This window comes from Gossypium hirsutum, chromosome D09 (assembly GCF_007990345.1).
Source record: "Gossypium hirsutum isolate 1008001.06 chromosome D09, Gossypium_hirsutum_v2.1, whole genome shotgun sequence".
Lineage (NCBI taxonomy): Eukaryota > Viridiplantae > Streptophyta > Magnoliopsida > Malvales > Malvaceae > Gossypium > Gossypium hirsutum.
In genome coordinates this window covers 7,596,139-7,621,542 of record NC_053445.1, presented here as the reverse complement: position 1 = coordinate 7,621,542, position 25,404 = coordinate 7,596,139, and the positions used below count along the sequence as shown (strand labels likewise).

The window sequence follows — 25,404 nt, the reverse complement described above, 5'->3', positions numbered from 1 at the left end:
TAAATTTTTGTGAGATAAGGTCAAAATGAATTCGGGTTCCCCTATTCTGACTTTGGAAAATCATCATAAATTGGAGAAAAATAATTAGGGGCTTAAATTTATATTTTTAAAATCTAAAAATTAGTATATTTTCAAGAGAAACAAACAGGAACATCATTCGAATCCCGTACGAGGAGATAATTAATTTTTAGTGAAGAAGGGTCTGAATTGTCAAACAGCAGAACAAAGGTGATTTAAAGAATAAACTGTACTTATTGGCTAAACCAAAGATTCTGAAAATTTTATGGTAAGAAGATATGTGAGTCTAGTTTTAAAGAAAATTAGAGGATCCTAATTTCGAGTTCTGTACCTCAAGATAAAAATAATTTAATAACTATGACACGGATGGATAGTTTTGAATAAATTTATAAGTAAATAGTGAAATCATAGATAATGTTACTTATAAGCATGTTATATAAATTAAGGGTGTTGAATGGAGAGGACGAGGAGGAAAATAAATATATGAATATTCTGCTAGCATCGGTTTGCATTAAAAATGGTTAATTTGCTTGATTTGGGCTCAGGCACTAAATTGAATAAAAAGTAAAACTTTAGGAATAATTTTGTAAAAATGTCAAAAAATGATCAAATTGAATGAAATGATTTGTTTTATTATTTAAATTAATAAATTGAATGAAATATTAATTTAGATCAAGATCGGGTAGAAAATCTAAGGAAATGAAAAGTTATCAAAATGCCCTTGTATCTTGGTATTTCTGCAAATTAGCCTGGTAAGTTCGTATGAACTATATTCTGTACAAGTTTGATTAAAGTGAATGTTATTTGGTGATGAATAATATATATGTATATGTGTAAGTATTGAACTGAATTTAGAAAATTGAAGTGAATAAGAAATATGTGTTAGTATTGAATTGAAAATTGATTCGTGAATGAAAAAGTGAATTTGATATTGAAAGTAATTTTTAGAATGAATGTGAATTTGAATTGAGAATTGAAAACCCTATTAACTAGTCGGGCTGAGTCGGATATAGTTGGCATGCCATAAGATTGGAAGAGTACGGGAATTTATCGGCTAAGCCGATCAGGCACTTTATGTATCGTATATCAGGCACTTTATGTGTCATATTTCAAGCACTTTATGTGTCATATTTCAGGCACCTCGTGTGTCGTATTTCAAACACCTCGTGTGTCGTATCAAGCACCTCGTATGTCTTTTCAAGTACTTATGTTCCGTATACTGATCAGGTACTATGTACCGTTTTAGGCACAATGTGCCGTACTGGTGTGTTTGGTTGGAATCCACGTATCCGCCAAAGCCCAAGTCTGTTAATAGGGGTAATTAAAGAAAAAGTTAAATCGAACGAAATGAAACAATTGAGCCATTGAAAGGAAACATGATTGTGGAATATAATTTGAAAATGTGAATTGAATATGAAAATGTGAATAGAAAGCATGAACTAATTGTTCATGAGATAAATAAAGGCTCAATGTAATAGTATATGATGTTAACAAATGAAAGCCAAATTGAATTATAAATATTGAGAAATGATTTATTATTGGTATTGATCCGAAATAAATGTAGCCATTGATATTTAAATGATATAACGGGTAAAGTTCTGAAGTGAGATAACATGAGTTTGAAATGAACTATTATCGGTATGTACGCGAAATTCATGAAAATGATGGTACATGAAATATCAAAATAATGAAATGAATGATATATGCCTATGAAGAAACAACAAGAGAATGATATGTATTGTGACATGTAAATGGATGATTATCTTTAATATGTTGATACAAGAAAATTATGCATGATGAGTTTATATGTAATGTGTGCAAGTACGCTAACTAGTATTGTTGCTTGATGCTTAGGCAAGTGCCAAGCTATTGGTTGAATGGTAATATGATTATTTAATGGAAGCATTGAATTGATAAGTATTTGAGTGAAAATATGCTAGTGCTCATGAAAAAGTGGTATGGTTTAAATTATACAATTTCTTATGAAATGACTTATCATGTGATCAATTCGGAAAAGGCTTTAGTGAAATGTACTAGCTTGTGACTATGGTTGAACGATATGTTTATGACTTGTGTGTCACGCATATGGAATAAGCGTGGAAAGTAAAGAAATGAAAATGAAAATAAAGAAATTATGAAGAGTTAAAGTTATATAAAATCCTACTAAGCTTGGGATAATATGTAAGTGATACGGTGGATTTATTCACCTTGTGGGTTGTTGAATATAGCTGCATGAGTATTGTGGTATTAATAGTGGATTATTCTTTATATGTATAGATTTCATATTTGAAATGAATTAATATGATTAAATTCTATACGAGCTTCCTAAACATTCATTGCTCATGTATTCGCTTTCTTCTACTTTTCAGATTATCGAAAGCTCAATTAGGTTGGAAGCTTGTCGGAGACATATCACACTATCCATTGGTTATATCAGTATGTTCAAATGATTGGATTTTGGATATAGTGGCATGTATAGGTATTTTGTTTAATAATGACTTATTTCCATTCACATAAGCAGAGACACAGGCATGTGTCCCTTATTTCTAATGAAATTTTTGAAAAGTTGGGAAATATCCGTATTTAATTCGTAAAGTTCGGTAATGCTTTGTAACCCTGTTCTAGTAATAGATAATGGTTAGGGGTGTTATAGGTATAGGATGAAAGAATATGATTATATATGTATATGAATTGTATTATATGATTAGACTATGGTAATGAACTAACCTATCGGTTGTTGCATGAGATTGTATAAGGATGCCAATGAAATATTGTACTATGTGACATTGTAATTTCAATTGTTAATGTTTTTTTAATGTTAATGTAAGTTACGTGAGTTTAATTATAGACTTACTAAGCATTCGAAATGCTTACCAATTGTTTTTCCCTTTTCTATAGATTTTTGGTTTGTTGAACTCGTCGATCGAATCACCTTGAAGCTCACACTATCCAACTATCAATTCAGTAGGCTTTTACTCATTCTAAGCTCGACTATGTGGCATGAACATAGGTGTTTATATGTGTTACTTATGAATGATGGTTTAGTTTACACCTTGGTTAATGTTTGATTTTGGAAAGCTATTGTTCATATATGCAATAGTGAATATTTTGGTAACTTGTGCAACTTTATGTTTGATATTTAAATGGTGAAATGAGTATGAAATGAAGTAGTATATGTGATGGTAAGAAATGGAAAATACATTGATGATGATGTTGAATTGAGTAAGAAATTTTGATATGTTTTGTTGGCCAAATGAAGATATGTTGGATAAATTGAATTGAAATGATGTTATAAGGTCTTTGGTATGCATTATGGTATGATCTTGTGCAGGTAAAGGTGTGCAATTATGCTCCAAATGTGAAATTGGTTAGGTTGACATCGAATAAGTACCAAATGGCCTAACTTTTACCAAAAATAGACTCCATGTCGATACGAGCAACTCTCCTTGTCGCAACATTGCTCGATAGCATGTGACGTCCCGATGTTGAGAAGCTAGACGTCACAACGTGACAAACTGTTTAGCAACGTCATGACGTAGAGAGGGTGATGTCACGACGTCGGCACCGAATTTTCAAAACTTTACAATTTGGTCATAATTCATGCTTGGGTTAACAAAAGAGCTTTCGTAAGCTCGATTAAGGCTCAGATTTAGTTGTGAATCATATTATAAATGTGTATAAGTCATAAATATTTGTTTGATTGATAATTTATTTTATTTTGATGAAAGTTACTCCGATAATAGATGTGACACCTTGTAGCTCGGACCTGACGATCAGGTCAAACAAAAGGTGTTACAACAGAGAAGCAGGTGAAGAATTTTGTCTAGAAATAATCATCTATAGGCGATTGATTACAACTTGTTTTGACCATAAATGTAAAAAAAACAAAGAAAAAGGGCAGAAAATGCAGAGAAATGTGGTTCGCCTTAAAATTCCTAAGCGAAGAACCTTAAAACAAGGAAAACAACAAGCAATAGAGAAAAATCCTCAGGAAGCAAAAGCATTTGAAGGCCAGCAACATGGCAACAGAAAACCAAAGAAAAAGATTTGAAAACCTAAAGCGACAAAAATAATTTTAATGTTGAAGAAGAAGAGAATAGATAGGGTTTTCTCAAAACTGTGAGCTTCATCATTTGTATACTTTAATAATTTACACTTAATGACACTCGAACACGTATACCATGAAAAGTTACAATTCATCATTACTTCAAATCCTAAAACACGGTTGTTTAGATTTACATTAAATGCAAATGTTTTAGAAGCTTTGAGGAAATCTTTCACCTTAAAAAAATACTCAATACGCACACGGAGCAACTCCGAGTCTTCTAAGCTAATCATTACCATACCACCCACTATTTTTCCACCTATAGAGATTACAGATGGTAACAAGGCAAGCCACTTTATAATCGGCCCTCTGACTAGGGGAGGGGGACAATTGTTATACACTTACCTATCTTGGACACATGGCATCATGAGAAGTTACTTGAGAAGAACCTACAAAAAATCCTCCACTTTGCACCACTTGGCTGGTTACTGGGTGAACAACCACCCAGATAGACTGCCACCTCTTAGGCCACCTACTTTTAGCATGAAAACTTTCATCTCCAAGAAAGACCACCTAGGGACCACAGAGGCATAACAACTTCGTACTACCTCAACAAGGAGAATGTCAAAGCAATATCATGCTTGACGATAATCAATGTGTAACAAACCTACCACCTGGCCAACTACACGTTCACCATCACCTCAAGATTGTTGGTGACATGGCATAAATTGAAAAAGAACCCTTTGCTTATAAATACCTTGAAGAAAGAGGAAAAATGAACCATACCATTGACTCTCTTACTAGCCTTAGTCTTCTATCTTCCTCAACATACAGCCTCCTCCTTCTTCTCTACCTCTTTACACTTTTCAACTCTCCACCTGTTTAGGAGAACCGACCTCCTATGCACCACCAGTTTCTCCTCATTGTCTCATTTCTTGCTGATAAGCGGTATCAACAAATATATATTATTCAAGCAAAATAACTAAACTAAATATAACCCAATAACTAATAACCTAATTAAGTCGATTAAGTCGACTATTGAACTCTAATTTGATTAGTTCAGTTTTGTAGATTATGGTTGGCTAAGTCAGTTTAATAAAAAAATGACTGAACTGACAGAAAAAATCAAATGCTCTCCCCCAGTTGAAAGTGTAAAAATGTAGAGAAAAAGACATGAAAATGGAGAGGAAAGTGGGTTATCTTTCTATATCTCTTTATCACCTAAAACTTTTCATTTTCCAACAACTTTTTCGTAGGTACTATTTATTTGGTATTCATTTTCCAACATATATTTAGCGGTATTTATTCTTTAAGAATTAAATAATACATTGTTATATATAATTGAGTTGAAACGATCAAACTAAAAATCAATTGTAACACCCCTCACCCATTTCAAACGACTAATATAGATGGGAGATGCCATCGAAGCATATATAACTAAGAAATCTTGGATTTATTTAATAATTGAAAGTTTAAAAAAATTGTAAAATAATTAAAAATTGTTTTAGACAAGATTTAAAGTTTTAAAAACAACTTAAAATTATTTAGGATTTATTCAGAGTTAATAAGAAGTGGTCGGAACTCAAAATGAGCTTTGAAAGGTCAAAACAACTTAAAATAGTGCAGTGCTAAAACAAATGTAACCAGAATCATTTGACGTTGCAACGTGACTGGCTGAGTTAATAAGGTCACAACATAAGAAAATAGAAGTCGCGACATCATGCATCGAGTTTGGGATGTTGCAACTCTGTGGTGGCAATGTGACTCACTAAGTTCGCCTAAAACACTTAAAAATCACTCTAAAACCCAAACATCATCATATCATTCCAACATAAATCATGTCATTATAAATCAAAACTTAAAATCATTTAAGCTTAGAAAAACTTAGCATGAACACATCCAAAACAAAACATACATATTTGTTTAAGAGAATCGCAAAAGATGTAACACCTTGTGCTCGACCCAATCGTTGGGTTCAAGCTAAAAGATGCCACGTCTATTTCTAGAGCAACTTACGATAAAATATATTCGATTTATACCATTAAAAATTTAAATACGAGTAATACATGCATATGATATGATATGATATGATATGATATGATATGATATGATATGATATATAGTCATCTACGAATCATATACAAGCTTACGAAAGCTCTTATGCTAACCTGAGATTGAATTAAGACCAAATTGTAAAGATTGTAAAATATTAGGTTGACGTCGTAACTTCAAGAGTTCCTTATCGCGACGTAACTCACTGACTAGGCCTCGTCGACGTTAAGGAGCTAACATGGCAACGTGACCATCTGTTTCCAAAAGGTCCAATTTGGTACATATTCAAGTTAGCCAAAAATACAAACCGAATCTTCCGTTCATTAAATCAAGCATAAGTATCATAATCCAATGTTCATTCCTAATCATTTAACACAACCTATACATATACATTCATCAAACACCATTCCATTTTGTTTACTGACAACACTTTCCATATACTAACTCAATTCATCCACTTAAAATCATATATGCATATCAACTTCATTTCAATAGTAATAATCTCAAAATATAATTTGGACAATACCGTTATGTCATATCTAGCTAGCCATTACTAGCTCAACTTCAACATGATTTATTATACAAAAACCAACTCAACCTAGATGCATACCATATATTTAACAAAACGAAACTATACAAACATTGTTGAGTCAAGGTTTACTGTTTGGATGCTAGATCACGCCTTGAAACTTTGAAATTTACCTATACCTACAAATGGAGAAAACAAACCTTACGTTGAGCGATAAAGCTTAGTGGTATTTCCATGATTCAAGTCAAAGTACAAGTTTAAAACAATTGCATACATTATTCTAATATCATCCAACTCATATACTATTTATGCCATTTCTCAATCAACACATCAAATATGCATATACCATTAAGTGTACCAAATTTTATCATATGAATAATCCATACATTGCCTTAATTTAACCTGTAACAACCCTATTTTCAGTAGTGTCAAAAATAATGGTTTCGAGACCATAATTCCGATAAAATACTTCATGAATATTATTTAATTAGTATATTTATAAGGTCTCTAGAGTCGTACTAAATTTTGGTTGAGAAATTTATTTGTTTGGATAGTTTAATAAGTAAAAAGGACTGAATTGTAAAAACTACAAAGGTTGAGTAGTTAAATTAAAGGGACTAAATGGACAAATTAACCATGGAAATTAGTTAGTGGGATTTGATGAGGTTATGTTTAATAAAGTGATTTAATTAGGCTTAATTAATGATTTATTAAAGCTTAATTAATAAAGTTGAAGTATTTATAAAAATGTCATAAGTATATATATTAAATTAAACCTAAATTTTTTAAAAAAATCTCATTTTTCTTCATCTTATTCACGAAAAAGAAAGGAAAAAGCTAGGGTTTTCCAACTTTGATTTTAGCTTTGATTTGGTAAGTGTATTGATGCCCATTTTTAGTAATTTTTATATTTTTGAGTTCGTATCAGTTTGGTCTATAGAAATAAATGAGTTTGTGGCTACAAGTTGAGAATGATTTGTGATGAAACACATTGAGATGTCAAGGTTGATAAATGCTTGATACATAGAATGAATATATGATTATGTTTGAGTGTGTTTGAAGTTGAATTGCACCTTCCATATGTGTATTTTAAAGTGTGTAGGTACATATGCAATAAGGGAGTGAAATTGAGCAAGAAATGGGTCATTTTGGGTTCACATGGGCGTGTGACTCAACCTTGCGACACAGTCGTGTAACATCTGAAAGTCTTTTGTATGCAAGTCAGTAAGTTACACGTCCTAACATACGACTTGGCACACAGGTGTGTGGGGCATATCAGAGAGTTACACGGCCTGACACATAGGCGTGTGACACGACCGTGTGACACGACCGTGTGACCCTACTCAGAGAGTTACACGAGTAAGGACACTGGCTGGGACACGAACATGTGTCCCTTATTTGAAAGTTACATGGCTTGGGAGGTTCCACATGGCCTGGCCACATAGCCATGTGTCTCATGTTTTTCAAATTTTTCTTCTTTTCCCTGAAATTCTAATTGTCTCGATTTAGTCCCGAATTGCTCCCAAGCTATTTTTAAGGCCTTGAGGGCTTGGTTTAGGGATGAAATGTATGAGAATGAATGGTTTACGATATTTTTCTTGAATTCATTGAATGTTTGATGTTTAAAGATTCCAATTTATCAGTAATATTCCATAACCCTAATTCAACGATAGATACGGGTTAAGGGTGTTACATAACTATTCCAAATGAACATACCATACTAACATACTAGTATCAATAATGCTTACATTTATATTCAATTCATAACATTTGATTATTTCAATCTATCATTTTTTAATCGAATAGATTAATTCGTTGTTTTTCCATATCGACCTTCCGGGCTTGTATAATTGATTCGCATGGTCTTTCACATGCTATCGATATTCATATATCGTAAATATGCATTTTTAGTATTACCAATTCATATTTTCAATTCATTTAGAAAATTATTTTACCAATTTACATTTATATTCTCTATTAATATGACTTGGACTTGAATGGATACACGAATATCAACCAACACACCAATTTGGCATCCAATGCCTCATCAGAATGTCTGAAGTATATAATTTGCATCCAACGCTCATCAATATAACCAAAATAAAAGTTGTGCGCAACACTGATTGAAACGTCCAAAGGAAAATGCACCCAACACTCATCGACATATAGTCAAAGTAACCCATACTAAATCTATCCTATGGCAAGCCAACTACATCCGGCTCTGCCCGAACAGTTGATAAGGTAATCAATTTTCCAATTTCATCATATAGTGCAATTCATATTCCATTAGTCTTAGTTCATCATCATTTCACCATTTAAGCATATCATATAATATGTTCAATTCAATTCCATATCAAATATCATAGATCAATTAAGTCATGTTAGTTTCTATTCTATTAAATTTAGTCCATATATTGATATTCAATCTAAATCATAGCAATTCAATTCAAACAACTATTATCAACTCACCTCAATACCACATTATGCAAAATATCATGAATATACAATAATTGAATTGATCTTTAATTATAAAATTACAAATTGAAATCTCGCGTCACTTGTCGTTGACTCTCACTTTTCTTTTCCCTCTTGATGGCCCGACTTCGTTTTTAAATACAAATAATAATTCAACAATTAAAATAAAATAAAATTTCCTCCAATTCACATTCAAATACAAAGCTAAACACAATTTTCAATTTATTCAATTTAGTCTCTAAACCTGGGACAACCAAAACTTTCGCAATAGGGCTTCGAATTAAAATCTAATTTCACATTTATTCATTAGGGACATTATACTTTCTATTCCTAGTATAATTTCATAAAAATTTCATTTTATTCAATTTGATCCCTAATATAACAAGGTTAACAATTAAGCTTACTAAGCTTTACAATTTAATCTTTTTATAATCTAACCTTAATTTCTATCAATTTCAAGCCTAATTCATCCAATTCTCAATAATGGTAATTTATCAAAATTTTACCAATTGAACAAATTGATACATGGGCCAGCTAAATCAAACTCTCATGATAAAAAATCTATAAAAATCAAAAGAAAATGGCTTAGGGACTTACTTGAATTTTGGTCAATTGTATTGAAGAAATTTTGAAATTTTTCATGGCTCTCAACAATGGTGGATGGTGATGAAGGATGAAGATGATGTTTTCATCCTCTAACTTTTCTTTTGTACTTAGGTTAATTAATAATTAATCTTAGTTAATTAATGTAATTGTAGTTTACTTTACTTAATTATTAACTAATTAAGTCATCATCCACTTTCCACCATTCCAAATTGGTTTACTTATCATCTTGATCATTTGGATAATTGCTATATAGGTTCTCAAGTCATTTTCTAATTAAAAATCTATAGTGATTGAACTTTTACAATTTAGTCTCTGGACCTTAATTAACTATTTTTTCGGCTAAATTACCTAACTGAATTTGAATATATTTTTATACTAACTTCGTAAATATTCATATTTAATATTTACGAACTCGGTTTACGGAAATGAGGTTTCGAAACTGCATTTTCCAACACCACTGGAAATCGGGTCGTTACAAAAGAGGCTCAAGTTCATCATTTAACTTTACAATCACTCAAAGTATTTAAACAATTGGATTACAACCTTAGAAACTCAATGGATGATGCAATGCTCCCAAGCCAACACCATGACTTCTTAGTAAGTCCAAACTTACACATTTTAAACAATAATGTGTGAGCTTAAAAAGCTTAGGAAGTAGTTAGGGATAATCTTACTTATCTTAGTCCTTATTAGTGTTGAGCCCATCCTATGGATTTCATGCTAGTTTTATTCAAGCCATGTTTTAGTAGTATTGGTTGTTTCATTTTAATTTACCAAAGTGTAAGGGCTCAACTTACATATTAGCAGTTTGTTAACCAATTTATTTAATGAAAATATCTATTCAAGACTCTCAAGTAAAGTCCATATTGTATCTTGACATGTTCTTTCACATTTCTCATTTATAGTCGTTAATCTTTATGTGATTTATATACATCATTTTCATTTCTTTGAACTATGGCATGCTTAAATCATCAATTTCCTTAATATAATTTAAGGTAAGTTCACTAGGCCACACACTATTAAAGCTCATTATCATGTGAAATTATCTTTTACTTACTTATTCATTTAGTTATTTTCATCTCTTTTTAGTTACAAGACATTTAGTTCATGACACTTACTATTGCTTTTAGCCATCTATAGTAACAATTAAAGTTTATTAACAACATGGAACTCATTTTCGCCCATAGTAAACTTTAGTAAAATTGACTCGGATACGCAGGACTCCCTACCACACCAATGAGCACCGAAGTGTTAAACTGTAAGATAGCGCAAACATCTTTCCACCATACCAAAGAGCTCATAAGAGCATAAACTACACCATACCAAGATGCACGTAAGTGCAAGGCCCGAAAGCGATATAAAGTGCACATAAACTGTATCCTAACATTTCACTATGTCTACTAGGGCACTTTACAATTATTATTAACAAGTATCCACCAAATTTATTAACAAATGCATGCACACATATCATATAAGGGCACCTTAAGTGCCTCCACATAATCATGTTCAAAATCATATTAATAAAGGTCTTTTGGGCGTGTACATTTCCACATGTAGACACCATAAGTTCTTTTCATATACTTACTCATTTTTCATATTTCTTTAGGCATTGTAAACATATCCATTTCATATAATAGCTCCCAAAAGTGTAAAATCCTATTTCCATTGTTCTTTATATTTTACATATCAATTCTCATATTTTAACATGATATTGACTAAAAGCATAAATTCACCAATAAGTCTTATTTATGGCCACAATGCCATCTATTCACATTTTTACATTAATAATATAAGTTTATATGTCAAACCATTCTTACTAACATTTTCATTGCAATTAATATCTCCGCATCATAATTTTATTTTACAAAACATTTCTTAAATAACAATTCCAACATAACACATTATGGACTTATTTCATATATTTTAAACCATGGAATTTGCATATGTTTATTACATTTTCCATTCCATATTTATCACCTATATTTTTACCTAATTCATAAACTTTAATATAAGATAAATAAGAATATTCAAGGTACTTACCTTAGTGGATGCTCTAAAAAACTTAATCAAAGCTTCCATGAGCTCGACTCTAACATCATTCAAGCTTATAATTTCCATAAATCATCATCTCCTCATTTTCATACAACAAAAATACTATAAAAAATTAATATAAATTCTTTCTAAGTTTTCTTATGACAAATCATAGCAAATATCAAGTTAACGTTGATGTAGGAAACCATTTCTTACCTTATTAGAGTTTTCTCACTTAAGCCACGAATTATCCCACTAAAATTCATGAAACCCTAGGCTGCCAAGGCTGAAATTGAGGAAGGAAATGAGCTTAGGGGGTTGATTTCATGAATATTTCAACATTATTACAATGTGGATAATGAAATATTTGAGAGAAAATGGAGAAAAAAAGTAAGGAGATAAAGAAGAACAACAATGGCAGCAACAGTTGCTGCTGCTGGATGGAAAAGAAGAGAAAATTGGCTGATGGGGTTCTCATCCCCAAAAAAAAAATATCAACATATGGGTCTTGTGCCCACATCTATCAACTTAAGTCCAAATTTGTCTATTTAAAACTAGGTTCTTAGGATCCAAAATAATTTTAGATTTCAAATATCATATTTAAATATTATTTCCATAATAAAGGTATTGAGAATTAACCAAATTATCCTTTTATAACAAAATTGTCATATTTCCCCTTTTATCATTTTTAAAGATTTCTTCTCAAAACTGGATAGTTAGAACAATTCAAGTTCATAATTCCTAATAAATCTTTAATATAAGTCTGAGTGGTAATAATTACAATTTTTCCCTCTTCTAATGAAAATGGAAAAATTACAATTTAATCCTTGTACTTTTGATTTTCTTTCAATTTAGTACAAAAGTGATTTCTTTTACACTAACATACAACCCAATATGTCTCCATGGCAAATAATCATTGATAGCTCACTTTCCCATGTTATTCAAATTTTCACTTTAATCCTTAAACTTTTCAAAATTTACAATTTAATCCTTTTGTCACATTTTGACTTTTAAATTCTTTTCAAAATTTTCCCATCTCAATTATCAACTTTGATTCTATAAGATTCCTTTATCCAACTCATTTTCCAAATTTTCTCACTTATCCACTATATACATTATCGGAATAGTCTCACATGTCCAACCGAAAATTTTGAGATGTTACATCAATGGTCTAACTAATTCAATCATTGATTCAATTTTGAAAAAAAAATACCCATATAATTAGTAACCTTTTCAACACTCATTCAAGTGTGACCCGTGTCTCGTTCAATTGCCATCCCGATCAAATTTGTCCTACTACACATTACAAAAGCATGCTTAATATGGAACCAAAATCATATTCAAGATAGACAGCCAGCTTACTCAACGCTAAAGAAATTTTAAAGTCTTGAGGGTGATAAACATGCTTCATGGAGAAAAATATACCAAGGATTTTTCTCGTGTTTCTAAAATTTTATACTTACAAAAAAACGAGTTAGACAAAGTCTCAAGACTCGGATCATTTAACTATATATGCTACACAGGGCAAAGGCAACACTTATTGACTAAACAAGCTGAATATCAATTATCAACCTTGTTTTGTAATATTGGCTTTATTGACAACAGGACATGAAAAAAGATCCCTACTGTTGTACCATCAAGATGTCAATATGGTATTTACTTTTGTTGCGCATGTGGAAGTGACTAGTTCAAAAGCAGTGAGAATACGTACACCAACTTGCTTGATGAACATATCTGGAGAATGCGGAGAGCAGTATCAAGGCAGCTTGACCTAGACAAGTGTTCCTCTGTTCCAGTTGAAGGACCAATGAATATATGCCTGCAATGGTTATGGCATAACAAGATATCAATAACAGGCTAGATTGTTAATCATCTGAGTTGGACCTGCAAATTCACTAGGTGCTCAAAACGAAGTCTGCATAATGAAATTTAGCTAATAAACTATAACCACAACATCGTTTTAACCTTCAAAATTCTGTCAAGGTGCCTCTTCCTCTTGGTGGCATTGCAAGCCCCATTCAAATTTGATTGCAGCAATAAGTTCGGGGGACACAGCAGGCTGATTCTGAACCGGTGAATCTTTTACATTCCTCTTATCACCACGGGCTGGTTCATCATTGGCACCCCAACCTCGATATAGTATGACTTTGCTAGGTTCTTGAGAAACTAGAACTGCACCAGTTGCTTCCTGTGAATTTAATATAGACAGCTTTTCTCGTTATAGATATAGCTTAGTTAGGACAACAGTTAAAACAGTTGGAATCCAAGGGAGCAGACCTGCAGCTTTAGCACCACTTCCTGCACAGAGGTCCCTTTAGCCCTCCCTTTCACATTCACTATAGCAAGAGGATGTTTTTTAAAGTGTGTGTTGATTGTTTTCGCCACACCGGTCACAATGTTGCTCCTCCCTGAAAATAAGGCAATCATAACACTAACATAAGTTTTCCTGATCACCACGAAGACAAGGGAGAGAAATAGAGAAGGGGTGGGACGGGGTGGTCGTTGATCGGCATTGGCAACCAGTGACTTTGTTGACACACTATAGTCTAATATCTTTAGCTATGTTGCTTGTACTCGGTTTTTAAGTATTGGATACAAGCATGTGCCTTACATGAGTATGGTCAGATTTTTTTATGTTTGTGTATTTGGAAGATCCTTAGAGGCTGTATCCCCATATTGATGTGTCGAATACAGGCCTTTCAAGAAAAATGAAGACTCAGAGAAACATAATCTTTAGTACAGAAGAAACAGCATCACTTCCTCAACAAAAGGCATCGATGATAAGATAGAATTTTGAATGTCACTTCAACATGTGTATATTAGTGTTAAAAATGCAGCAAGTTATGCAGATAATAGTGAGCACCCTAAACAGAAACAAAAACAAAAACCTAAGCTAAAGATACAGCTAAACACATGGAGCTCTAATCGCTGCAGGTACTTGCCATAAAGCTCAAACCACAAAAGATCACAGTAGAATCAGTTGATTCGGAAAATCGAAACAATAGAAGTCAGAGATAATCACCAACTGCGAGCACGGGACGTTTCTTCATATTGAGAGCTTGCTTTCGTAAAAGAAGTCTTTCTTTGTTAGAAAGAAACTTTGCCGTTGAAGCCATTTTATTCGAGACATTGTCAGCTGCTGGTGAAATCAAAACATCCAAATTTTTGCTAGCAGATTCGACCATTGATTCCATCGGCCCATTATTGTAAGCATTTTCTTCCTGCTTAAAACAGGTGGGAAATATTAGGAACTTACGAAACATAAGAATATTAAAATAACAAAGGAGCATGTACCATAAGGTTATCATGGTGAGATGAGGATTCAACCATTTCAAATTGAGAATGCAAAGCCCTCAATTCAGTATTATGTTTTCTTCTGTTCACAGATTCTGATGAAAATTCAGGTTCTGTTTTATGATTCTCGACCCCATCATGTATTGAAGATGGTTCCACAAGCACTTGTTCAGAAGGCTCGCTAATACTAACTGCAGCAACCATTCTATCATTTTTCATGGAAGTTGACTCAGATTTGTCTTTTGCCTTCCATAATCAAATCAAATGACATTTTAGATGTTATATAAACTAAATGCGTTTAAAATTTAAATTGAGAAAAAGAGTGCAATGAAACTTCCAAATGAAATTAGTGCGCACTGGCATTCACTGCTAGGCTAAGCAAGGTGTTCAAGAACTATTTTATAATTTATAGTTTAACAATAGAATCACAAACTTTGGAAAACATGTAGGAATATTCTGTAAACATTTTAGGAATATTTTGTAGATATTTTCTTTATTAAAATCCCTTATTTTAAGGGATCATATCTCCTATTTAGTATCTTTCCTAACTTAGAGTTTCCTAAAGTAGTGTCATAGGTTGTATATAAAAACTCTGATTTATGTTCTATTTAGTATCAAATACTCTGATTTCTACATGGTATCAGAGCTTAGGTTACGATTTCTTTTTCAACCTAGACCATGTCCGAAACTCCTTCTCCTACTTCGGAGCTTACTTCAAATCCAGAAAATTTTTCTGGTTCCGATGCTCCATCAGATTCGTCTGGTCTGACTATCACCTGCCATCGACTGAATGGCAACAATTTTCTTGAAGGGTCTTGTGAAGTTAATCTGGTCATAAAAGATCCAGAAGGTAACCTTTCTTCTACTGCATTTTTCTCCTCCCAGTTGACTCCTAATTGGATCCTCGATTCTGGTGCTACGGATCATATGACTGGTAACAAGGCATTGTTTCACAATTTTTTCCATACCTTTGGTAAAGCTGTCAAAACGGCTGATGGTACCTTGTGCAAAATAGAGGGACATGGCACTGTTATTCTCAATGAACAGATTGCACTTAAAAATGTTCTCTTTGTACCAAATCTGGCGTGCAATCTCATCTCTGTTAGTAAATTGTCCACAGACTTGCACTGCTCTGTAATTTTTAATGATCGTGATTGTACTTTGCAGGCACTGAACTCGAAGAAGATGATTGGTAAGGCCAGCTTGCATAATGGTCTCTACATCCTCCCTACCTCTCCTAAAATCGAGATCTCCAAGTCATTTACCGCTTTAGGAAAAGTTGATACTGTTATGTTATGGCACTTTCGTTTAGGCCATCCTAGTTTCCAATACCTTGCAAAATTGTTTCCTGCTCTATTCATTAATAAAAGGCCTAATTCTTTTTCTTGCAAAGTTTGCTCTCTTGCCAAACATACTAAATCATCTTATTTTCCTTCTACATACAAGCCTTCTTTACCCTTTTGCTTTGATCCATAGTGATATTTGGGGCCCTTCTCGGGTGAAGAATGCTGATAATTGTAAGTGGTTTATCACTTTTATTGATGATCACAGTAGGATAACTTGGACTTATTTGCTGAAAGATAAATCTGAAACTGCTAGTGTTTTTGTGCAATTTTATAACATGGTTCTCACTCAATTTGGGTCTAAAATCCAGCTCTTTAAATCTGATAATGGCAGTGAATTTTTTGCTAGGTCTTTAGGTGATTTTTTTAAGGAAAAGGGCATAGTTCAGATTAGTTCTTGTGTTGGAACCCCACAGCAAAACGGCGTTGCCGAAAGAAAAAATAGGCACCTTCTTGAAGTTACTCGTTCTCTTCTATTTACCACTAATGTTCCTAAATATTTGTGGGGGGAAGCCTTATTAACTGCCACATATTTAATCAACCGGATGCCTAGTAAGGTTTTAAAATTTCAAACGCCTCAATCTATATTTTTGCAGCACTTTCCTCATTTTAAGCCTATCTCCTCCATTCTGCCACTTAAAAATTTTGGCTGCACTGTTTTTATCCAACATATTGCTCCTAATAAGTCCAAGTTAGATCCTAAGTCTTTAAAATGTGTATTGGTTGGGTATTCTTCACTTAAGAAGGGTTATAAATGCTATCATCCTCCTTCTAAACGATTTTTCACCACTATGGATATAACATTTTATGAGCAGGATTCCTATTTCACTCAAGCTGAAATTCAGGGGGAAACATGGAGTGATTTTCAGCCACAACAGGTATCTCCTTCTAATCTTCATTCTCAACCTTCAGAATTGCCATCTTGTTCGCCATTACCTGCAGATCTGTCACCTGTGAATGCTCCCATTGATTCTCCTGTAGTACCTATGACTAATTCACCTACACCCACTTTAAACACTCTTCCTGAAAATACACCTACTCCAATTGACAGTCTTCAAAAAACACCATCACCCAAACAGCTTCGTGTCTACATAAGAAAAAGAAGACATATCCCTGAGACTGTTTTGCAATCTGATTCTTGCCGAGAATTGGATTTGGGTCCAGCTGCCGAAATGGAAGAAGAAATCAGTAAGTCCACTACTCTAGATGACTTTCCTATTGCTATTAGAAAAGGGGTTAGACAGTGCACCAAGCATCCTATTGAAAAATTTACTGGTTATAATTCATTGATGCCGTCTTTTCAAGCATTTACAGCAACTTTGGATAAAGAACAGGTTCCCACAAGCATAGCTGAAGCTCTAAAGGATCCAAAATGGAGAAGGGCTGTTGAAGAGGAAAGTTTTGCCTGCTGTACATCTCGAACCTGCGACCTCTTAAACACACACATACATTGCTTGCCACTGCGCCACAGGCTCTCCTTGTTTTCGAATTCCCTGTTTAACAACTTCAAATTGCTAATCTCTTCCTCATCATCTCCAGTAAGAATGATGTCATCCACATACACAATTAGGATAAAGCTAAGGTATTTCCTAGGAATGGAGGTGGCAAGATCAAAAGAAGGACTTGTGATCAACCAGAGAAAGTATGTACTTGATTTACTCAAAGAAACTGGTTTTCTTGGCTGTAAGCCGGCTGATACACCAATGGAGGCAAACTTGAGATTCAATAAAGAAGATGAGTCCTTAGTAGACAGAGAGAAATTTCAAAGGTTAGTTGGGAAACTAATCTACTTATCCTTGACAAGGCCAGATATAGCTTTTCCCGTAAATGTGATAAGTCAACACATGACTAATCCTCCTGAAGAGCATATGGCAGCAGCAAATAGAATTCTCAAGTACTTGAAGAAAACTCCAAGACACGGCTTAATGTTTAAGAAGACACAAGACAGAACTGTTAAGATTTTTACAGACTCTAGTTGGGCTGGAGATCTCACTGAAAGAAGATCCACTAGTGGGTACTGCACTTTTGTTTGGGGTAACCTTACAACTTGGAGAAGTAAGAAACAATCTGTTGTTTCAAGAAGTAGTGCTGAAGCTGAATTTAGAGCACTAGCTTTGGGGATATGCGAAGGAATTTGGCTACTTAAATTACTAAAAGAACTTGGCACAAATCAGGAGGATCACTTTGAAGTTTTGTGTGATAATCAATCTGCCATTCAGATTGCCAAGAACCCAGTTCAACATGACCGAACAAAGCATGTTGAAATTGATAGGCATTTTATTGCTGATCAAGTCAACAAAAAGACAGCCACTCTTTCTTACATTCCTTCAGAAGGACAGATTGCAGACATTCTTACCAAGGCTTTGCCAAAACCTGTGTTCAATAAATTCCTATTCAAGCTGGGATTATACAATGTATATTCTCCAGCTTGAGGGGGAGTGTAGGAATATTCTGTAAATATTTTAGGAATATTTTGTAGATATTTTCTTTATTAAAATCCCTTATTTTAAGGGATCATATCTCCTATTTAGTATCTTTCCTAACTTAGAGTTTCCTAAAGTAGTGTCATAGGTTGTATATAAAAACTCTAATTTATGTTCTATTTAGTATCAAATACTCTGATTTCTACAAAACAAAAGCTAACTATTTCGCATTTTCATGCATTTCATACTTAAACTACCTACCTCTAAATGCCCTTCTGGAGATGCATGATATTCAATATCTGATCTAGCACATTTGACTGACTGCAATGTCTCCATTTCCTCTTCTACCTTCAATGTGACAGAAAAATGTAAATTACTTAAAAATAAATAAATCCACTAATAAATAGCAAACATGATGTAAGCTCACCGATGGCAATCTTGATTGGTCAGCAGCTAGCGTGTTACTTGCCTCTTTGTCTACAACCTGTGTCAAAGAAGTGTAACACAATTTATATAAACTGGTTGGATACTTATAGGATGTTTGAGGGAAAGTAAATAACTGAACCAATGAAAAATATAGGGTGACCATCTTACCAATTGGTGCTTCAGTTCATCTATGTTTCTTGTAAGCTTCAAAATATGTAGTTTCAAAGACTGCAAAAATCAACATAAACAAAGAATAAGGAACCAAAAAATGTTGAAAGGGTATACAATCTTTGGGAAGGTACTTCCTTTTTCTTCTTTCCCATTTCCCAACAGTCTTTTAGGTCACTTTTTCTTTGAGCCTGCAAACTATACGAAAGTGTAGGAAGTGTACAAAACAAGATAACTAAATTTTACCTTACGCCGCTGTTCCTCTAAAGAGCGCTTCATTGCCTCTCTTTTAGTAAGAAGTGTCTGAGGTCTCAGACAAGTAGGCCGTTCATAGTTCTTTCCACGATAAAAGATGATTGCATAACCCTTGCTTACCCTCTCCACAGCCACTAATATCCCACCACTTTCTGCCTCTAATATTTGTGCTTCTTGGTGAACAGCTTCAACATTTGTCTCCTTAGAAATTATCTTCACAAGTTCCCTGTACTTCCAATGAAGATGCATATTTTCAACTGTTCCATCAAATACTCCCCGTCTACCTAAGCACAAATGATAAAAAACACAAATCTGTGAGAGTTAGGTTGATAGGTGGGTGTAATTTGAAAGTGCCCTTTAGATTGCCTCCCAAATTAACCCATTGGATCCACTATTTCAAGATCAAAGGCTTGAACTATGCGGCCAAACTCACCCAATAGGAGGAAAGGCTTCATTCTCAGGCCAACCTTCCGAAGCATATATCTTTCTTCTCGAGTTATACCCTCTTTGTCAATTTCAGATTGTTGAGGGATCACCTCCTGCTCCAGCTCCGCTAGAAGTTTCTCGGCCTTTGCTTTCTTCTCCAGTGCCTGTATTGGAAGAAATGTTGCATATATTAAATAAGATTTCACCACGACAGCAGCCAACAGCAGCAACTTAGCAGAATAGTACCATAGATAACTTCGAGCTAGTCCTTTTAATAGTTGCTTCAGCAGAGTTCAAGTTCTTTCGGACACTGAAAACATCACTTTTGCTATCCTTGGCACTATTAATATCATTTTCAGAGGCAATTTTAGCACCCTCTCCATGTACCTCCTGCATGGTTTTTCCACTCTGATTCTCCGCATGAATTACATGCTTTCTCCGCTCTTCTATTGCAGAAGAAACAGCAGAAGGCAGGAAATCTTTTCCCCTATACAGGACAATAAAGTCCTTATCTCGTGAGAGCAAAGTTCCTCCAGTCAGCCACTGAAACAAAAGTACTTTTGATTAATAGAAGGCACTGACAAAACATACTGCACCATAAATAGTTCAACAACTAACTACAGTGAATAGGTTCAAATATAATTATTTTATAACACCCTTTTGATTAAACGAACTGTAATGTAGTGAGAAATCTCCATGATGCAGCCAAAGAGAGACTAACACTTAATGTTTTACTCAACAAATCTCAGCATTTAATATTATTTAAAATCTAATGTTCAGTTAAAAATTTCAAGGTACATTGAAATCAGCATGCCAAGCAACTAAGGTCCAAGGATTATTCATTGAGAGAGGCATGAAACATCAACAACAAAAAAGTCCCCTCAGAAGAATATAGTGGCGAAGTCAAAGTGCTAATTGAAATATAGTACAGTAGATAAAAGGATTTTGTTGATACTGCTAGTAAAGAGAACATATGCTCTTGCTACTTTGTCCGCTAAAATATTGAAGGGGAAAAAAGGGTGGGAATCTGTTTTGGACTCTCATCAAGGCAGTTGTGGAATGATATTCAGATGAAGACCAAATATGACTAGCCAAAGGCAGCAGCACAAGTGCTTGAACCTTAAATAAACAGAAAGAGAATGGAATGTTTTTTTATCACAGAGTGGACAATAATATATGTTTAACTACTCTTATACCTATCTCTTGCCATAAGTGAATCCAAATTCAAGCATTTGAATGGAACAATACATCTCAAGGGTGCCCCAAACCACCCACCATGCCACACACGCACACCATAAGAGAAAGTAACATGTACAGGTTATCACTAACCTTCAACTCTTCTGCCATCAATTCACTATTTGTGTTCTGTACACCTCTCTTTACAGCAATTTTGGCAATCTCACATTTTTCCCAGAGCTTGATAATGGATGCAGCCAATCCCTGAAGTTTTCTATTTCTTCCTGATATGAATGGAAACAAAAGTAAAATGGATGTACATCAAATTAATATAAGTAAAAATTAGGAGTTAGATCTACCTAATGCAAAATGACAGGGCAGGGGTCGACCAAGTCTTCTTAAAGTGGTCATTTCATCATTTGTGAGCAGTGACTTCACACCATAAGGAAGAAGGCGGAAAGGTCTCCTATATCCAGGAATAATAGCAGGTAGGAGATCACCGTCGACTGGAAGAGGCTCATATCCCCACCAGTCCGTAAACCTTGGACCCAATCCATCTAACAGGCGGTCAGCTTCTGCAACAAGTTCTGCCTCACCTGGCAGTTGAAACCTTACCCTACTTGGAGAGCCAACACCATGGATTAGTGCTCGTTTAGTCATTTTGTCAGTTGCTTTTGGAGTAGAAGTTTTTACACCATTGAATTCAGATGAGCAGCTTTCTGTTTCATCGAGTTCCTTATTATCCACATTTGTATCTGATGAAGCATTGGATGAACTGTCATGTGTTCCTATTTTATCAGCTGAGAAATAAGGATACTTGTAATTGGCTCCTCTATATAATATTATTTTACTTCCAGATCTCCAAATAACCAATCCTCCAGTTTTTCTCTGAGATTATCAATACAGAAACCCAACATTAGAATCCTAACATAAGCTACGTAGGAACCAGATGAATTAATACTATTATATGCAGAATCTGCAAATCATTTAATCCAATTTTAACCGCCTAAATGTGTTCCTATAAGATCTTCATGAAACCATTAACAATGGACTGGAAGTCTGGAAGTTAAACAGTAACACAGTATCATGGTTATTAAACTGTGAGATTATCAAAACACAATTAAATGATGATAAATCTTTTAACAAATAGCATTCAATCTTCAAAACTAAGAGAATGTACAGTTTCTCTTTCAACCACATCCCCGGTGCTTAACACTGTGTCATGTTTATTAGATGGCATGATTGTTGAAACATAATGAAATGATGACAAAGCTTTTAACTATACTCGACAATAAAAGAATTTACAATTTCTATTCAATAATTCAACCACACTACCACCTCAATCAATCCCAAATCTTTGCCTATCATGCTTATATTTTAATTATCACAAGTTCATACCTACTGCATGTTAACAAATGACACCAAGTAAATCATTCAACATCCAGAGGAACACTTAAAATCTTAGACTTTGAAACTTTTAACATCCAGAGGATGGAAAATGATTGCATCAAATTTGGTAGTCCAAGTGGAATTATATTTGCATTCATTCACCTAACATAAAAACCTTAAAAGCAAATCAAAATAGCAACTTCAAAGCAAAGTAAAACAAGTATATTGATTGATAAAAACAAAATAAATGAAAAACAACGAACCTCCAAAACCTCATGAGTCCTCTTCATATTCATTTTACAAATATCCTCACAAACAATTCTAACCACTTCACTCTTTCTCCACCTTTCGTGGATCCCATTCACAATTCCCTCCGTAATCCCAGCTTTCCCAACCTTCAACTTCCGTTTCTCACCAATTCCCACCGTCCTCAACCGTTTTAGCTCCGCCGCAGACAGCTTCAGCTCAGCCAAACTTGGAACCACCCTCTCCTCCTCCTTCACCCTCCCCATTTTCTTCCTCTCCCTCTTCATGTCCCTGAACCTTACCATCAAGCTCCCCGGATCCGAACCAGGGTCCGGCACCGGGTTCTCCGGTGTACTCCAGCTTGTATCAATCGTATGTCCGACCCGGTACTTTGGTAACTTCTCTGGTAAAGGGACAAAGATTTCTCCGGGGCAGCCGGACCCAGATTCGGATTCAGGTTGTGGGTTCGGGGTCTCAGAGAATCCAAGTGACCGGAGCTTGTCAGCAATCCGTTGGATGGCAGACTGAGGAAGGGCTTGATTCTCAGGTCGGGTTATGGAGCTCCGGATAAGGAAGATATATTTACGGGGTTTTAGAGTGGGTTTAAGGTATTGAGGGGAGAGTATCGGAGGTTGAATTAGGGTTGTTGGTAGGAGAGTGAAAGGGGGGTGCTTGTTCATAGAAAGTAACATTTTTTATCATGGGAGAGAGAGGCCAGAAAAAACAAGTACTCAAAGAAGAGCGAGTTATTTGAGACAGAGTTGTATCATCCTCATATGGCTAAGGCTAACGTTAACTATCACTGTTTGAAACACAGACAGGATTTTATCTACTGGCTGAGCGGGTAATTTAAGGTCGTTTTGGATTGGGCCTACCCGAAAAATCTTTTATATTCCTTTCTGAACGGATTGACCCGAAGCGATTCGGGTTTTTTTTTTTTTTGTAACAAGAAGGAAGGCATTAACAAGAACAGAAGCAGTAATGGGTCCACGAGCATCCTGTTCCAGCATTTGTAGCATTTCCTCTATAGGTTCTTTACTCAGATAAAACCCATAGCTGTACCTTAGAACCTGTTTAGCTATAAAGTTGGCCACTCTATTAACTCCTCTCGGAATATGTTGAATATGGATGCTCCAATGGCGCTTGCATAAATGTTGTAAATCCTTGACCAGCTCCAAACAAGGAAGAAAGTCCGTACCGCTGTTGATTCAATCCACTGCTTCCTTACAATCTGTTTCGAGGATCACTTGTCAATAACCACCATTCCAAGTAATTGACAAACCATCAAAAATACCTCAAGAGTTCAGATTGCAGAGCGGTTCCGACCCCAATGTTTCGAGAAAAACCCAGAATCCATTCGCCTTTATCGTCCTGGATAACACCACCTGCTGATGCCATACTATCCGAATCAATTCTAGCTCCATCAGTATTAATTTTAACAACTCCAGTAGGAGACTTAGACCATGTTGTAACTGAATCGGACAACCTTTTAGAATCAGCAGCATCATTAATCGAATAGAAGTAGCCTTTAGCCATGTATAAGCTTCTTAACACCACCCCCCTTGGACTTAAAACATTTGTCCTGAAAAATATACCAATTCCTTTGCTTCCATATATTGAAACAAACAGAAGCAAAATATGGACCCCAATCTTCCAACAATTTGCAATGCCACCTAAAATCCAACTCTCTAGATCCGCAGCAGAGAACTTGTTCCTCACACTAATTGGAACACATTGATCCCATGCTCGTATAGTAGCAAAGCAGTCTCTAAGAACGTGGAGGGTCGTTTCAGTAGAGCACTTACATGTTGGGCAGATATTAGAATCCGAAATACCCCTCCTCCTCAATCGTTTGTTATTTGACAATAAGTGTTCCTTAACAGCTATCCAAAGGAATTGCCTAACTCTCTACGAGCTTTGAACATTCCAAAACATCTTCCATTTCCCATCTTTGGGCTCCCAATTGGCACCAATAAGCTTACAAAGCGTGGAAGCCATTGTGCACAATCCATTCTATGTGTCTTACCAAATGCAAAAATCATGGCCTGTACTAATTGAAGGAGGTGTTACTGAAGCAATTTTAATCATTGTTTGGTAATCAATGAAAGGCACAAGGTTGTTCCAGTCCCAAGATCCCCTCGAATCCACATAATCACTAACATGAGTTGATCCTTGCATCATCGTTGGACCCTGAAACTGCTCAATCAAAGGACCCATACCTGAAATCCAATTGTCCTCCCAAAATTTCACTGATCTACCATCTTTTATAACCCAATGAATTCATTCACGGAGTGACCCCATATATTAGAAAGTGAACTCCAAACAAAGGAGCAGATCGGTTGGTCACTAGAGATAGGGCATCCTTCTTCAAACTTATATTTACTCCTTAAAACTTGAACCTAAAAAGCTTCCTTTTTAGTAATAAGTTGAAATCCTTTGAAGAGAAAGGCCTTATTTTGGTCATCTAATTTTCATAAGCCTAAACCCTCTCGTTAGCTAAAG

The 25,404-nt window shown here is 34.7% G+C and overlaps 1 protein-coding gene across 5 annotated transcripts; it reads right to left on the bottom strand.

The window, feature by feature from the left end:
* Positions 1–13,114: 13,114 nt before the first annotated feature.
* Positions 13,115–24,896, bottom strand: LOC107892310 (CRM-domain containing factor CFM2, chloroplastic). Of its 5 annotated transcripts, none has more exons than XM_041101649.1 (14): positions 22,920–24,896; positions 21,627–22,155; positions 21,421–21,551; positions 20,338–20,634; positions 20,099–20,255; positions 19,657–19,949; positions 19,411–19,470; positions 19,244–19,300; positions 19,078–19,164; positions 15,051–15,296; positions 14,779–14,980; positions 14,034–14,164; positions 13,722–13,944; positions 13,115–13,575 (listed from the first exon to the last, which is right to left on the bottom strand). In XM_041101649.1, exons 1-13 carry the CDS (start codon positions 23,592–23,594, stop codon positions 13,735–13,737), a joined length of 3,075 nt encoding a protein of 1,024 aa, XP_040957583.1. In that variant the 5' UTR covers positions 23,595–24,896; the 3' UTR covers positions 13,115–13,575; positions 13,722–13,734. The 5 variants fall into 5 exon arrangements, with proteins under 5 accessions (XP_040957583.1, XP_016672837.1, XP_016672840.1 ...); XM_016817348.2 differs by having other exon boundaries at positions 14,779–14,977; XM_016817351.2 differs by having other exon boundaries at positions 14,779–14,977; positions 15,084–15,296.
* Between the last annotated feature and the right edge of the window lie 508 nt (positions 24,897–25,404).

What these genes read in the sequence shown, in the direction of transcription:
- LOC107892310 (XM_041101649.1), bottom strand. Translation starts at nt 23,594, where the DNA reads ATGTTACTTTCTATGAACAAGCACCCCCCTTTCACTCTCCTACCAACA. An exon ending in ATGAACTGAAGCACCAATTG is followed by an intron (nt 19,301 to 19,410) that starts GTAAGATGGTCA and finishes TCTTTGACACAG; the next exon opens with GTTGTAGACAAAGAGGCAAG. An exon ending in AAGTGGTGCTAAAGCTGCAG is followed by an intron (nt 13,945 to 14,033) that starts GTCTGCTCCCTT and finishes TTAAATTCACAG; the next exon opens with GAAGCAACTGGTGCAGTTCT.